The sequence below is a fragment of the Saccopteryx leptura genome, chromosome 11 (genome assembly GCF_036850995.1).
Source record: "Saccopteryx leptura isolate mSacLep1 chromosome 11, mSacLep1_pri_phased_curated, whole genome shotgun sequence".
Lineage (NCBI taxonomy): Eukaryota > Metazoa > Chordata > Mammalia > Chiroptera > Emballonuridae > Saccopteryx > Saccopteryx leptura.
The window spans coordinates 13,086,857-13,103,512 of NC_089513.1; the positions used below are offsets into that span (position 1 = coordinate 13,086,857).

At 48.0% G+C, this 16,656-nt stretch overlaps 1 protein-coding gene across 1 annotated transcript in view; it reads right to left on the reverse strand.

The window, feature by feature from the left end:
- LOC136382873 (O-acyltransferase like protein-like) overlaps window positions 1–15,134 on the reverse strand; it is a 32,973-nt gene extending 17,839 nt beyond the window's left edge. Inside the window, exons 1-5 of the mRNA XM_066352285.1 lie at window positions 15,124–15,134; window positions 14,840–15,081; window positions 10,634–10,813; window positions 9,836–9,938; window positions 3,319–3,420 (exon numbers count right to left, since the gene is read on the reverse strand). Coding sequence (XP_066208382.1) covers window positions 3,319–3,420; window positions 9,836–9,938; window positions 10,634–10,813; window positions 14,840–15,081; window positions 15,124–15,134 — 638 coding nt within the window. The remainder of the gene's footprint in view (window positions 1–3,318; window positions 3,421–9,835; window positions 9,939–10,633; window positions 10,814–14,839; window positions 15,082–15,123) is intronic.
- Window positions 15,135–16,656: the final 1,522 nt, after the last annotated feature.

Below are 16,656 nucleotides of genomic sequence, written 5' to 3' on the forward strand. Positions count from 1 at the left end.
GGAATTGTTAACAAAGGTGCCCTGTGGGAGGTGAGGCTGGAAGGAGGCCCCTTAATTTCAGTGTATAAACCATCTGTTATAGTGAAACAGTTGTATCACAACCTATTTTTTACAAGCCTAATTTTGTTTTCTTTTTCTTTTTTTTATTTTTATTTTTACAAAGACAGAGCGAGAGTCAGAGAGAGGAATAGATAGGGACAGACAGACAGGACCGGAGAGATGAGAAACATCATCAGCCCCTCGTTGGGACACCTTAGTTGTTCATTGATTGCCTTTTCACACGTGCCCTGACCGTGGGCCTTCAGCAGACCGAGCAACCCCCTGCTCGAGCCAGCGACCCTGGGTCCAAGCTGGTGAGCTTTGCTCAAACCAGATGAGCCAGCACTCAAGCTGAAGACCTCAAGGTCTCAAACTTGGGTCCTCCACATCCCAGTCCGATGCTCCATCCACTGCGCCACCGCCTGGTCAGGCTGCAAGCCTAATTTTGTAAACGTGACTCCCCGTCAGAATAGCCCACAGTTCAAGGGTTGGAAGGACCCACTCTCCTCGTCCTGTACGGTAACCTCTGAGCTGGTTCACGGCTTGAGGTTGGGTTTTTGCTTTTTCTTGTAATTGTAGTAGCTCTGTCTCCGTCCCCGTCCCTGCCCAGTTACAGTGCATTCTCTGCCCTGCAGCCAGAGTGATTCCTGTAAAAGGTAGACCTGACCATGCTACGCCTTACTGAAAAACCCTTCCTGTCTCAGCATCGAATGGGAAGTCCTGCAGGTGGCCCACAGGCGCTACAGGACCTGGGCCATCCTACCCCACCCCCGCCTCACTGGCCCAGTTCCTTCTCCTCCCTGCTCCAGCGCCCTCGTGCTCTTGGGGTTCTCCAAACACCGAGCGTGCTCCCTCCTCAGGACCTTTGCACCTGGTTCCCCCTGAATGGACCCTTCTTTCTCCAAAGCATTTCCTTTGTTTAGAACACTCCTTGACCTCCTTCCAGACTCTTGACAAATGTCACCTTCCCTGAGCACCCTTACAGAGGAAGACCCCGTCTTACCTCCTTCTCCAAATCATCACCTTGTGGCACTTCTCATCACTGACCAACTATAAACTTATTTGCATATTGCAATAGAATGTTGACTATTTATTTGTTTATTGTCTTCCCTAGTCAATAAAATGGAACCCCGTGCCTGGAGGCACTGGGTGGTTTATTAGCTACTACGCCATCCGGGCTCAGCACAGCGCCTAGCACACAGCGGACCCCGGACAGATACAGAGAGGGGTTGTGGACCACAATCTTCCTTCCACTCCTCCGGGAGGGAAGTAGGCAGGCAATAAATCATAACTGAGTGGTTAACAGTGAGTCTGACAGCATGAACAGAACATCAAAGAGCACAGCACATCTTCTCTGGGTCCGCCCTAAAGAGGACGGGTTCAAACTACGGGTTGGTGGCGGTCCCTCCATCGTTCAAGTGCTGTCCCAGGTTGGACTCATTCCCTCCTGGTCCAATCTGGCACTCTTCCGACCTCCCTGTCTCAAGAATGCTACCACCATCTGCCATGTTGCTCAGGCCAGAAAATTAGTGTCCTTGACGCGCCCTCCCTCCCTGCCACTGCCAACCGCCACTGCCAGCCCTGCCCTCCCGCCGAGACAGGGCAGTCACTCACTCACTGGACTCCTTGCCGCCATCCTACCCCGCAAAGCCTCACCATCCCCCGCCCCCACCTGAGCTCTCCCTGCCCCCCACCACGGCTTTATCTGAAACGCACCTGGCTCTCAGTCCCCAGCAGCAGAATGTTTCCTCTGAAGCAAGTGGACCAGGCAGAACCCCCCCATGTCATTGACTCCCGCACCGCAGACCCTAACCAGCCCATTTTATCACTGTGGACCCTTGGCCAAAATGCCCGTCCCTCTCCTCCAGAAGACCACAGGGCAGGACAGGCTACTTGACCCCATGCCACACACACAAGTGATGCTGTCAGAAAGAGCGCCCTGTCCTTTGCAGGACGAGGGCTAGACTGCATGAGGCTGGGAAGAAACCACACAGCCACGGTGAAAGAAATCAACAGAGGTCTATTCCCTAGCTTGTACTCATTCTCAGCCTATTTACAGGAAGCGCTAAAAGGTGCAGATAACAACAACAACAGTAATAATGACAACTTACATTTATGGAAGGCTTACTATGCATCACACCCTTTCTAAGTCCTCCACATACATTACTCATTCAACCCTCATGAGAGTCCAGCGAAGCGATGTCATTATTCTCTCCTGTTTTGAGACAAGGAAACTCAAGCGCAGAGAGGCTACGACACCTGCTCAAAGTCACACAGCTGGTAAGTGACAGAGGCAGAATACAAGTCCAGCAGACCAGCTACAGGCTCAGATCTTACCCACTCTACTGTATCAGCCCAGGAGATTATTTCAGCTCTCCCCTTCCTATTCCGTGAGAGTCTAGGAAGGGCATGGACCATGAGTAAAGAGAGCGGGGCTCTCATTCAACAGCTAATTCACTTAGAAAAGATATGATATAAATGGAGAAGTTGGGTTACTTGAGTTGAAGGTCCCTTTCTCCTTAATCTTAGGCTGGCTTACTACACACGTGTCACTCAACTATGCCACTGATTTCATGTTCTTCCCAATGTTGTCATCCTGCTCCAACCAACCACAGATCATCACCCTGCCTCCTTCTCAGCAGAATGACAATTGTCCCAAGCGTCAACCAGCCCCTTTCCTGGTTGTGTCTTACTTGATTTATATCGTTACCATTAACCCTCTTATTTACAGGATCCAAATATTACCCATTTACCGGAGCCATTCAAATTCCCCTGTGGAATACAAGGTCCATGGGAAGCTAACAGTATGTTGAAATGTGCTGCCCATCAGCTAAGGAATAAGGAGGCTTTCGCTGGTCTAATATATCTTAAATTGTATAAGGACAAATATTGTGAAAATGGGAATTGTCCACTGCAAATGCCATTAAATCAATAAAATCAGCTGTATTCGGGGAAGACAACTATTTCTCTTCATTTATTTTTCTTTGAAAAAAAATTTTTTAATTTTTAAAATTTATTTATTTTAAAAAGGAAGAAGAAGGAAGGAAGAGAGAGAAACATTGATCTGCTGTTCCACCCATCCATGCATTCACTGATTGATTCTTGTATGTGCCTTGACCAGGGGTAGAACCCCTAAGCTTAGTGTACCAGGATGATGCTCTGACCAACTGATACACAACCAGAGTTAAAAATTCTTTCAAAAGAGGGTTAAAGAACTTTTTAAAACCATAAATTATTACACAGCAATAGTAAATCGAGAAATTATACAAATCAACCTACCTTATAAGGCGACTAAAATAGTATCTGAATATGACTTTAGCAGTTATTCCTTTTTCTGAAGACTGCTGCATCTTTAAAAATGACCTTGCACTTAACCAGCCACTGAAAGAGAAGAACAGCCACAGCAATAATTGATCAGTGATCCAGATCATTGGTTTCTTAATTTGGCTGTTTCTATCAAGATAGGATAAGTCATGCTGCAGCAACAAAACACCCCCAACTCCTTATGACAGCAATTGTTTTTTCTTGCTTATGTGACAGGCTCACGGCCATTCACTTCGGGTTCAGCAACTTCCTCACTACGGACCCAGGCAGACGGAGCAGCCACTATCTCAAGTCCACCAGAGATCATGGCAGAGGGTAAGAGAGGTCTGGAGGTCTGGAGCAAGTCACGTCGTGGCCCAGAAGGGATACACAGCATGATGGCAACACCAGCGACCACTCGATGGCCAGACCAAGTGACGCAGCCCACCGACCACATTGGGGCCAGGAAGTAGAATGTTACCAAGTGCCTGCAGGGAGGAGAGCCAGAAAGATCTAGTGAATACTAACAACTGCCTCATCGGTCCTTTGCAGTAATAATGCCAAGACCTTTCATTTCTGTAGCAGCATATCAGTTTCCAAGTACTACTCCTGGAGTTGCTTCTGCTTCTTGACCTATAACAAACTACTTTGCAATGGTATTTGAGTGAATAATCAAATAGATGAATAAACAGCCCTATTAAGTAAAAGTGACAATATTGCCGATCCTGCTTACCTAAGACTCAAAGACTGTTACAAGTGTCACCCAAGATCCCAGTGAGAACTCTCAACTGACATATCCTGATGACAGGCCCATCACTCAGAACATTCAGCCAGAGAAACCAAGGTTATACCTTGGAGTTATAACTTGATGGCAAGCAAGTTTGTGAGTTTCCCAACATCTTGGCTTTTATACCAAGGATCCTTGTGGATGTTTCCCTAAGGAACAAATGTATCTCTTGTAAAAGGCCTTGTGTGTTGGGTAGGACCCTAGAGGGTTGGAGAATGTCTTTATCTTCAGCCAGCTAGATTTTCTTTTGAAATGCAGCAAATAGTAGCCCCTATAGTAGGCACAGCATTTATAGAAACATCTAAGGGCGAGCGCTGAGGTGTGGAATCAGGACAGTGATCCTGATTCTGGCCTCCTCCGAAGTTGGGGAAAGAATGACTCTGGGGCCAGGGCAAGCCTTTCCTCTCAGCGTGACTGGCTCCTCCCGCCCCCGCCAGCACGGTTGCTAAGCAAGACCGGGCCTCTGTGTGCAGGCATGCACCAGCCAGCTTTCAAGTTCATGAAGACAGGACAAAGGGAAAGTCTGGCAGGAAAACAGGCGCTGAGCAAAATAAGTAGTTCCCAGAGACGGAGAAAGAGCCAGAGACCTAAACAGACTGCGAAGGAGTGAATTCCTGCAATAGAGATGTAGGAAGTCACCCTGAAAGGAAGGGGAGAATTCTAAACCATCACTGGCTGGTTATTCGTGTCTTTGGTTTTCCTGTGTAAGCCCATCAGTGACTCAGTGGTTAAGACATAGTTTCACCATAAAACAAACATTATATTTGACTTCTGATTCAAACTTTCCCAGCTGGAGGACGTGGACAAATTAGTTCACCTCTGAATATCAACTTCCTCGTCTGTAAAGATGGGCCTGCTACGGGCCGGGCTTTATGGTTCATTGTGAGAACTGTATGGGGCGGGAGATTTCGAGCTCTCCGCATAATGATCCTACGAGGTCTCACAGTAAGGAACGTTTCCACGGTTCAAACACATGTTTACTTAAGGGACTGTATGTACTTTATAAAGTAATGAAATGAAAATTGGAAGGAAAAAAGATAGTTACCAAGACTGACAATAAAAAATAAAAGCAAACAGGGATAAAGAAAAAAATGCATTTATCTCCTAGACAATGTTGGGGTCTACGTGGCTTCAAGGTCCACCGTCCATCTCTCCCTGGGGCTCACTCGGTGGCTCCCAATCTGTGGTGGCAGTGGCAGCAGCTGGAGGCTTGGACCAGCCCAGGTATCTGATTCTGGCTGGGGCCTGAGAACTTGCATTTCTGACAAGCTCCCAGGTGATACTTGTGTGGCTGTGTAGGGACCAGGCTCTCAGGACTGCTGACAACAGGCACAGTCCTCTGAGGCCTCAGATGGAGCTTAGTTGGGGGGGGGGGGGGCTTAGATGTGTAGTTTTCTTGGACATTTGGAATTTCAGTAACCTGTGGTTTGGAATCTCAGGGCTGACCCAGTGGCTCCTGTTGTCTCAGTTCCCCATGGAGCACCCAGGCTGGCCGGCGGCCTCTCCTGCCCTTCTTTGTTCCCTCCTAGTGGCAACTCTGCAGCTTGAGTTTGGGTTTGGGCTCCAGCCATCCTGATGTGTCCTTGCCAAGCGCCCGCCCAGGGCTTGGCACTCTGCCCATCAGTGCATTCGGCATATAGCGTGGGGTTTTTTGCTCTGTTCTTACTAGCCTCTTTTGCTGGGAACGGAGTTCTGGTCTTTGCTGGGCTGTGGGTGGGCTGTGGGTGGGCTGTGGGTGGGCTTCACTTCCTGGTTAGGTTCAGCTGTGCCTTGTTGGAAAGGCTGGTGCCCAGCGGTTCCGTATCTCTGCCGGGTTGGCTGCTGAGGGTGGACTCTACCCCTTGCCTGTCTGGGCTACTCTCTGTTGTCACCTTGCCACCTCCAAGCATGAGCTGTTACCCAAGTGGACAGGTGTCCGCTTATTCTGTGCCCTATGTTTTCTGCCTTGGCCCGAGAAGCTATCACAGAGTCTTGAGACAAAACAATTTAGTAGCCATTTCGACAGCTGTTTATTGGGCAGTACTACATGCCTGGCACTGCTTTTGGTGCTGGAGAGAGCTGCACACAGGACAGAAAATATCCTGCCTTACATTCCCATGGAGACCAACAAGAAAGAGAGAGCCTGCGACGCTGGTGTATGGGGACAATGCTCAACTGAGCTGCCTGGCCAGGGCCTGGGAAGGTCCATTTTAAGTAGAGGGACAAAACAGGCCTTATATAGGTGACCAGTGAGTAACAACCTGACAGAGAAGGGGGAGCAAGCCACCGAGCTACTAGGGAAATCTTGCAGAAGACGAGTGGTTAGTGGTCCCTTCCTCCGGCTCATCAAACTCCTCTCAGCCTGCTCTTCCTAGTTCCAGCTCCTAAAGGTTGGGGCAGCAGATGTCCTAGGATTCATCCCTGGTCTGTTATTTCATGCCCCTCCCAGCATGATCTGATTCAGCACTGTGGCTTTCAAGACCACTGGATCCAAGTATTCCAAAATTCCCATCTCCAGCCTTGACCTTGCCTCTGAGCTCCAGACAAACAGCCAACCACTTACCTAACATCTCTGCATGGATGTCTGAGAGGTCTTTTCACCTTAACTCGTCCGAAGCAGAAAGTTTGACTTTCCTCTCCAAACCCTGCTTCTCCTCTGATCTTTTCCATGTCAGTTACTAACATCACCATCTCCTCAGTTTCCAAAGCCAAAGCCTAGAAGTCGCCCTAACTCCCCCTTTTTTTTCACATTTCACATCTTATCCATCATGTTCTGACCATTCCAGTTCTAAAACATATCTAGACAACGACCTCTCAATCCCAGCCGCCACCACCCAGCCCAAGTCTTTGCATTTCTCATCTGAAATTCGATAAAGGTCACTGATTGATTGCCAGGCTTCTCACTCTGCCCTTCTTAGATCTGTTATTAATGTGGGAGACAGGGATTATTTTAAAATGTCAGATCATATCACTTTCCAAACAAAAGCAATCCAGTGACTTCCCATTTCAGAGACTCCCGTCCAGACTCCTTGCGTTGCTACCAGGTCCTCCATGGCCGGGCCCCGCCCCTTTCTCCCGCCTTCTTCTTTGCCCTTTCCTCCACCCCTCACCTGCATGATGCTTCAGCCTTCTCTCTGTTGTCTCAGTTTCCCACTGATGGCTCAGGATGACCTGTGGCCCCTCGTGCCCTTTGACAAAGCTCACTGTGTCTTGCCTTAGCTCCTGTGCACTGGCTGTTCCCTCTGCCTGAAGTTCCTTATCCTGGGTTTTCCCATGGCTGGCTTCTCCTGGCCATTCAGGTCTCAGATCAAATGGCCGCTCATCAGACAAGCCTTCTCCAAACCTGCTGAAACAGCAACCCATTCTATATCCTTCTTTCTTTCCTGACATTTATGGCCATCAGATTGTTTCTTGTTTATTTATATGTTTATTGCTGGTTTCCCATGCACACACACACACTAATGGAAGTACCATGGGAGGTTCTTGCTCCTATCATGCACTGATGTATCTCAGGACCTAGAACAATGCCTGGCAAGTACACGTTCAATAGATCATGGTTGAATAGATGGATACTTAGTATCTGATAAAAAGAGCTGCTATCTACCACCACATCTCCCTGGGAAGGAAGGGCTATCTAACTCAGAAGAAGAACAATGGCTAAGACATGAATTCCAGAGTCAGACTGCCTGGGTTTAAATCATGGGTCCACCTGAACTCTCCCCCTCAATCTCAAATTCCTTCCCTTCAAAGAGACATACTCTGGTTTCTCTTCAGATCGCATAAATCTTTCGCCTTTTACAAAGAGATATTCTGTGGTCCATCAGAACAATGGAATACTAGCCATAATAAGAATGAAGTACTGATACCTGCTACAGCGTAGATGAACCTCAAAGACATCATGCTAAATGACCGAAGCCAGGCACAAAAGGTCATACATTACACAATCTGTTTATATGAACTGTTCAGAACAGGTAAAGTCACAAACACAGAGAACAGGTGTCCAAGAACTGGGGGAGGGTAGCTAGCGAGTACCTTCTGAATTAAGAGGCATGAGGTTTCCCGTGGGGATGATGAAGATGCTGGAAACTGTATAGACAGACGTGGTGCTTGCACAACATCATGAACATGCTAAATGCCGCTGAATTGTTCACTTTATTTTATTTTATTTTATTTTTATTTATTCATTTTAGAGAAGAGAGACAGAGAGAGAGAGAAGGGGGGAGGAGCAGGAAGCATCAACTCCCATATGTGCCTTGACCAGGCAAGCCCAGGGTTTTGAACTGGCGACCTCAGCATTCCAGGTTGACGCTTTATCCACTGCGCCACCACAGGTCAGGCTCTGAATTGTTCGCTTTAAGTGATTAGTTTTATGTTATGTGAATTTTGCCTCAACTAAAAAAAAAATGGGGGTTTTATTTATTTATTTTTATTTTATTTTATTTTTTGGTGGTGATAAAGACAGAAAGAGTCAGAAAGAGGGACAGATAGGGACAGACAGATAGGAAGGGAGAGAGATGAGAAACATCAATTCTTCGTTGTGGCTCCTTAGTTGTTCATTGATTGCTAGCTCATATGTGCCTTGACCGGGGAGCTACAGCAGACCAAGTGACCCCTTCCTGGAGCCAGTGACCTTGGGCTCAAGCTGGTGAGCCTTGCTCAAACCAGATGAGCCCGTGCTCAAGCTGGTGACCTCAGTGTCTCGAACCTGGGTCTCCCACATCCCAGTCCAATACTCTATCCACTGTGCCACTGCCTGGTCAGGCAAAAATGGGGGTTTTAATAATGGTCCCTACTGCACAGGGACATCATGAGGATTATACGAGGTAATGCTGCAAAGTACGTCACAAGGTTGCTGACGCTCGCCAAACAATTAAGAAATTTAGCTCTTAGTAGCTCGTTTAAATCAACATAGCTTTATGAAACAATACACTATTTTCTTTCTTTTTTTTTTACATTTTACTGTAGGGAGAACTGGGAACCGTATCATGGATTTACATCAGTCCACGGACAGAATTTGAGAACCACTAAAATAAACAATTCTTAGAGCCCTGGCCGGTTGGCTCAGCGGTAGAGCGTCGGCCTAGCGTGCGGAGGACCCGGGTTCGATTCCCGGCCAGGGCACATAGGAGAAGCGCCCATTTGCTTCTCCACCCCTCCGCCGCGCTTTCCTCTCTGTCTCTCTCTTCCCCTCCCGCAGCCGAGGCTCCATTGGAGCAAAGATGGCCCGGGCGCAGGGGATGGCTCTGTGGCCTCTGCCTCAGGCGCTAGAGTGGCTCTGGTCGCAATATGGCGACGCCCAGGATGGGCAGAGCATCGCCCCCTGGGGGGCAGAGCACCGCCCCTGGTGGGCGTGCCGGGTGGATCCCGGTCGGGCGCATGCGGGAGTCTGTCTGACTGTCTCTCCCTGTTTCCAGCTTCAGAAAAATGAAAAAATAAATAAATAAATAAATAAATAAATAAATAAATAAATAAACAATTCTTAGAAATAAAATCACCTTTTGTGAAAGGCTCGTCTTAGAGAGCCGCCCTAACTCACTTACTAGACTGAAAACCCAAAGGGGAGGAGCTCGTCACAGCAGTCCTGTCCAGAGAGGGACAGAAGCAAAAGCCGAGTGAGTGAACGTGAGCCTTTCGGTTTTTCTCGCTAAAGTGAGAATGGCAACACATGCACACATCCCCCAAACAAACGGCAACAAAGCCCAACAGCAGAGAAAACCACCATGTTACCTGATTAGGAAAAATGTGTCCACCCCAAGATAGAATGGGCCGCTCCGAGAATAAAGGTACAGTGGATTCTTCAGCACTCTGGTTTTCCATTCAAGCTCATTATCTGTGACAGACATAAAAAGCAGTGTCTCATGGGAGAAAAATCATGCGATTTATCTTTTCGGAAATAGCGAGAGGAACACCTCCAACTTTCAGCTGTATGGGGAGGGTTTTATGCATCCCTATAATTCACTTACGGGGGGGAACTTGGACTGAAAATAAAAGGGGGGGACTGAAGTTCCTAATTGTAACTCTGTGCCGTCACAGTGGCCTCAGTCTGCTTGGGGCTCTAGCAACATCACCTGTTCAGGTACATCTGCGGGTCTCTTGCGAGATTCTTCCCACTACCCTGGCTTCCCTGCCCCATTCTGACGCGTGTCCACGGCCCCCAGTGAGAGACTGCCCCGGGAGTGCTTCAGGAGGGTAGCAGCTTGGAGGTCGAGAAATACTGATTTTGCCAATGCACGATATTAATTTATGCTTGCCTGTTTCTCCAGGAGGAAAAAAATGTTAGTTTCTGGTTTTATTAATCATGATGAGAGAAAATACAATACTTAGGTATCACTATTCACCTGGTCGGCAGTGCCAGATTTATACCTTGACGGGGGTAGAGCAGCCACGGGACACTGGCCCGGGAATTTACTTATGGGAGGTCACAGTCACACCTCTAAAGCAGAAGGAGGGCTGCGGCCTCCCATCCCACAGTCCAGCGTGATGCCCTCACACAAAAGATGCTCAGGAAGGCTCATCAGTTCGCACCCAATGACAGCCATGCGGTCATCTGACTGGTGTGTCCCGACATGACCCAGAGGAGGCTCAAGACCCGGATGCCATTCAGTGCAGGGCATGGGCTTCCTGGCGTCTTGGTAGTCCAGATGGCCGGCACATTCTTCTGCCAAGAAAAGCATTTCAGAGCACGGTCCACGGCTCCTAGAAATCCTGGGCGAGAGCAAAGGTGTCAGTGCCCACCCTGAAAGCCAGCCCAGCCCACATGCTGCCCCACAAACCAGAGCTAGCACACACGCCAGTGACCTAGCTGTTACCCAGATGCTCCCTCACTGTGACCCTGGACTAGCCAGGTCAGTTCTCCACAATTCCCTATTGATCTATATGTTGACCTTTAGACTTGGTCTCCTTCCCCAGTGAAACTTGACTTTGCCGAACAGACATAATTCGAGGTTGACGCCTACACTGCCTTGCACGGAATACACGGCCCAAGTTCAGGCCCCAAGACACCGATGCCTGACCGCAGTTCCATGTTAGAAAGGGGTGGGGGGAGAGGAACTTAGACATCGGTGAGACCAGCGTTTTTCTAGAAATGGTATCTCTGGTCTTCTCCCAAGAATGAACCACTTGCAAATAACATCCCTACCAGTCAAGGTACAGGTGTGAAAACAGAGGGGCAGGTGGCCCAGAACTAAGGGTATGGGCCTTCCAGGCAGACATTCCTGGCTCTGAGTCCGGCTGTTACACAGAGCTGTTACTCTCGCTCTGTGACCTCCGGCAAGTAAATTAACTTCTCTGTGGCTAGTTTTTCACATCTGCCAAATGAGAATCGGAGTGGATCTTTAATCACAGGACTATTGTAACAAACAGGTGAGATAGATAGTAACATAGCTAGGATGCACACTATTTTAAGCCCTACGGCTTTAAGAATATAGTTCATCCCTTCAACTTAATTTATTTCCCTTATTTTTTAAATTTAATTTAACTCGTTCTAAGAGCCAATGGGGTGGCTCCAAAGTTCAAGCTATCGCCAAGAGACTCATGTTTTCTCCTGAACGTCGTTTGGCGCCTTAAACATTAAGGGCACCGGAAGTCCTTGCAGAATTCAGATTTATCACAAGCAAGAGCTGGCTTCTAACCAAGCTCTGGAAAGCAAATCAATTTCTTACATAGAAGAATGTAATTGCCTAACATTTTGAGGTTCCAGCCATAACAGTGCCCTTTCCACTGGAATGGCTCTCAGATGGGCCTGCCAAAGGCACACAGCTCAGCCTCTGGGTTAGAGGACTTTTCACTTGGCAGGAGTTGGCAGGGCCCCAGCACAACGAGCAGTCCACACTGAGCACCCTCTGGCTCCCCTCTGTGCCCCAGGAAGCCACAGACTGAGCGGAGAGACACAGGACCTGGGTTCTGCCGGGGTCCACCACATCCTTAGCCTCCCTGGGCCCGTTTCCTCACTTTGCAATTAAGCACACTTCGGGGCAGGGTTCTTGTGAAGTTTTGAGAACGTTTTTCAGACATCTGGCTCAACGCCTAACTTGGCAAGCAAATACTGAATACACACTGCTATCATTAATTTCTTTCTTTCCAGCTAAAGTTGACTTGTGGGTCAACTTAATGAGCAGCTGCTTAGCAAATCTTCGGAAAAGCACTGGCCGCTAGGGAAGACGGCCTTCCTGAGCGCCACTTCAAGCTTTTGTGAGTGGAAAAGAACAGGAGCACCAGGAGGGGCAGGTCAAAGGGTGCAGGTGGTCATCCCGGGCCATCACCCGGGACCTAGTTAGAAATGCATTCTCAGGTCCAACCGCTGACCTACTAAATCAGACTCTTTGGGGGTGAGAAGCCCCGGGAGATTCTGATGGTCGCCAGCTTCAAGAACTGCTGGCTAGGATAGGGCTTTAAAAGCCTTGGCAACAGCCCCTGGCTGGGTAGCTCAGTTGGTTAGAGCATCGTCCTGATATACCAAGCTCAGAAGTTTGATCCCTGGTCAGAGGACATACAAGAATCAGCCAGTGAATGCATAGATGAGTGGAGAAACCAATCAATGTTTTTTTATCTCTCTCTCTAAAAATCAATAAATTTAAAAAAAATTTTAATTCCCTGTGGAGCCTCTCAGTTGCCGTTACCATGAGCCCACCGTAAGCAATGCGTACAGAGCAGGAGAACGCTGAGGTCCTCAGCGACTTCTTTCACAAAAATAGCCTCAAACATTCGCGCGTATTTTCCTCACGGAAACAGCAGAGGACAGGCTCCTGTAACAGGGAACCACACTGAGCAAATGCAGTGATTATTTGGAGGATGAAGAACGAGGAACCTGAAATACCCACTCAGGCCCCGAGCCTCAGAAGACTCAGCGGTCTCATGTCGATTTGACTCGCTGGGAGCATGAGCGCGGCGGGAAGAGAGGCTGAAGCGGGTCTCCCACCTCGATCTCTACGCTCAAACACTCAGGGATGTGGCATTTCACTCTGATGGTGTGAAGTACAAAAAAAATGCTACGCTACAGAACACGGAAACCCCCTATTTTGAGGCCTCCGTTAAATATAGCTATTAAAAAAGCTAACATAAGCTTGGTTTCCCAATCATGGGGAGTGTCCTTTTGGGTGAAGAAACTAGAATTTCAGTGGCTGATTCTTGACACCAAACCAGGTGTGTCTGTCCTAAATCCTGTGATCTGGCCTTAAAAAGCAAGGCTCTTGGGCGAGCCTTCTACCGATGACCAGCTGTGGTGGATTTAGTTAACTGTAGGCTCACCCTCAGTGTGACAGTTAGAAGCACACAGCAGTTCGCTGGAACCCAGTCTAACTCCGGGAGGTCAGTGTAGCAAGACCACACTGAGAGCCTACCCATACCCCTCTCCTGGCCTAACCCAAGAGAATGAGAAAAGGAACAACCAGGAGGGAGGAGGTAAGGACACCACCTCAATTAATTCCTTCAACAAATCCCTTCCTATGCCCCCATTTTACACATGTGGAAACTGAGGTTCCTAAAGACCAAACAACCCGACTGAGGGCAGAGTTGGAAAGTGAGGCAGGTTTGTATGGGGACTGCTAAGCTTGAGCTCTCTGTGCCTTACCCACTGTGGAACTTCTATCAGGGAACTAGGGAGCCAGCCATGTAAGAAATAATTGAGGGGTTCTGAGCCTCGGGGAAGGCCATCACACCTGTCCTCAAAATTTGATGGGGCTGTCATCGAAACAAGAGAACAAGTAAATTTCTTTTCTGAGGCCCCAGAGGGCCAGCCCAGGGCCCCCGCGTAGAACACGCGGGCAACAGAGACTGACTCTGCACAGAAGCCTAACAACGAACACTGCCCGTCACGGCGGGGTCCAAGGGAGCCCCCAATCTGGTCGCCGGCTTCCGATCTGGGGACTACCAACATGTTCCTTGTAGCTTTCCTTGTTGTTGGGTTTTTTGTTGGTGTTGCTTTTGTTTTGTTTTTTTGCCTGAAGATCCAAACAGAATCTGATGATGTCATGAGGATGCCCTCTGAAGGACAAGGACAATTGTGTGGACCTACGGAGGCTCTGCCAAAAATTATATCACATGTCCTGAAGGTGTATACATGACAAGGCTATTCTTGCTTCAGGTTGTGTGTGTGTGTGTGTCTGTGTGTGTGTGTGTGTGTCTGTGTGTGTGTGTGTGTGTGTGTGTGTGTGTGTGTTCTCTTTGCTTTGCTTATGGGCAGGTGGAAATGAAGGTAACGCTCCCGATTTTTAAGTAAAAGACAACACAACGTGATTCCCTGAGATCCAGCCTCTTGCTACACTATGCAGGTATCTGTTTCTGGCTCAGATGCACTCTTCTGTGTTTTAATCAGCTGTGTTGCATACTCACTTCCCCCGCCCCCCACGCCCCGGCTTCATGTACATGTAAATCATTTACCGTGGCCATGCCAGGAAGGTTCTGTGAGTCATCTGTGTGGCTATGACACTGAAAATAGACATTGAGATCACGGACTTGTTCCTTAGAGGATTACTACAGAGAAACCCAAGCTCTGCGCTGACCTAGTCTTGAGTAGCATGGAAACACACTGGATAACTGTACCTGAGAAATAAAGCACTGTTTTTAGGGACCTCGCCTTAAAGCAGAGGTGGTGAACCAAGTCTCGGTTGTGAATTGCGGAGACCCAACCTTCACATGGGCGTTGAACATCCTCTCGAGTCCAGCCCTGTTGGAATTCTTTTCCAGTCATCTAAGTCACCTCTCAGGAGTGTCTTAGTTTATTAAAATGCCTACTTTTTCCTCTGCTCGGGGTTCCTGTCAGCGAGAGATGAGCCAGGCAACCCGTCCACTGTTGGGTTTCCAACCCGATTCTGGTTCCTGGTCCACTCCTCTCTGTCGCTCTCAAAGGCAGACTCCCGTAAGTGGCCGAAGGTGCCCCATGTGCGGGGGACGCCCCATGATCTGACCGCCACACCCCGGCTGCCACATACGCAGTCCCAGCCAGAGGAAGGACGAGGCCAAGCAGGGTGAGGAACCTGCAGGGAGAACACAGACACTGTGGACAGGCCTTCCCTCACCCCAACACCATACCAGTGAGATGCAGAGAAATCGGCCGGCAAACACAAGGCCACTTGAGCCCCCTACTGGGAGACAGGTAAATTTCTAACACTCTTAAATGTGGGAAGTAGCTCTCTAAGAACAAATAAATGAAAGAAATTACAAAGTAAGAGATTAATGGATTTCACAAAAGCCTTTATTATAATTGTAAAAAAAAAAAAAAATTAAAATTGGCCTGACCAGGCAGTGGTGCAGAGGATAGAGCATTGGACTGGGATGTGGAGAACCCAGGTGCGAGACTCCAAGGTCGCCAGCTTGAGCACGGGCTCATCTGGTTTGAGCAAAGCTCCCCAGCTTGAGCCCAAGGTCACTGGCTCGAGCAAGGGATCACTCAGTCTGCTGTAGCCCCCTTCCTCCCCCATCAAGGCACATATGAGAAATCAATCAATGAACAACTAAGGAGCCACAACAAAGAATTGATGTTTCTCATCTCTCTCCCTTTCTGTCTGTCTGTCCCTATCTGTCCCTCTCTCTGACTCTCTCTGTCTCTGCCACACACACACACACAAAATCGGAGATAAACCAACAGCAATGAAAATGAAAATATCTCCCAATATTTGCAGCTGATATAAGGATTCATATACTTTATATAATGAACTTAAAAAATATCTAAGAAACCAAATAGCACACACACATGGAAAAGGGAGAAGAGACTGTGAACAGCAGAGGAATAAACTTAGGGGGAAAAACCCTCATTACCAATTTTTAAAAATGCAAACTAAACCAACTTACTTATCTATCAAATTGGTACAGTTTTTATAAAGGTAGCTGTGGATGCTGGCTGGTGACAGGGTGATGAAGCAGACGCCTCCTACTAGGGGGCAGTTCAAATGAGGTTTTCAGGAAAGCATCGTACCAAGTGATTCAAGCTAGGGACCAGCAATTCTGTTAGTTACTCATAAGAAGCAAGGCAAAATGCAAACAAGAAGTAACAGGCAAGACCACTGAGCTGTTTGTGAAAGAAGCCATCCCTCAAATAAGAGAAATTCGTCTTCAGTGGTCACACGATAGGAACAGGAATACTATATTTCCCCATGTATAAGACGCACTCTTTTTCGAAAAATTTGGGGTCTAAAAACTGGGTGCATCTCATACAGTGGTTGTGGCATTTCAAATGCCATTTGTAATTGAAGACAAAAGAAATATATGAAGATAGTGATTCGTCATCAGACACAGATGAGGACAAGCTAATGGATGGGAGTTTTGACAGTGATGAGGAACTGTATGAATTTTACGATGAATAAAACTTGAGTTCAACAACTTTATGTAATACATTTTTTTCAAATTTCAGGCCCCAAAATTAAGGTGTGTCTTATACATGAGAGCGTCTTATACATGGGAAATACAGTATTTGGGGACAGGGTACTTCTCTCAGGGACCACAAAATCCAGTCACATCTGGGTGTGGCCAGCCTACCTCGAACTCCTGCATTTTCTTGTTTAGGGTGAATGGTAATCTCCCTGCACATGGGGAGCATTGGCCAGACATCTTTC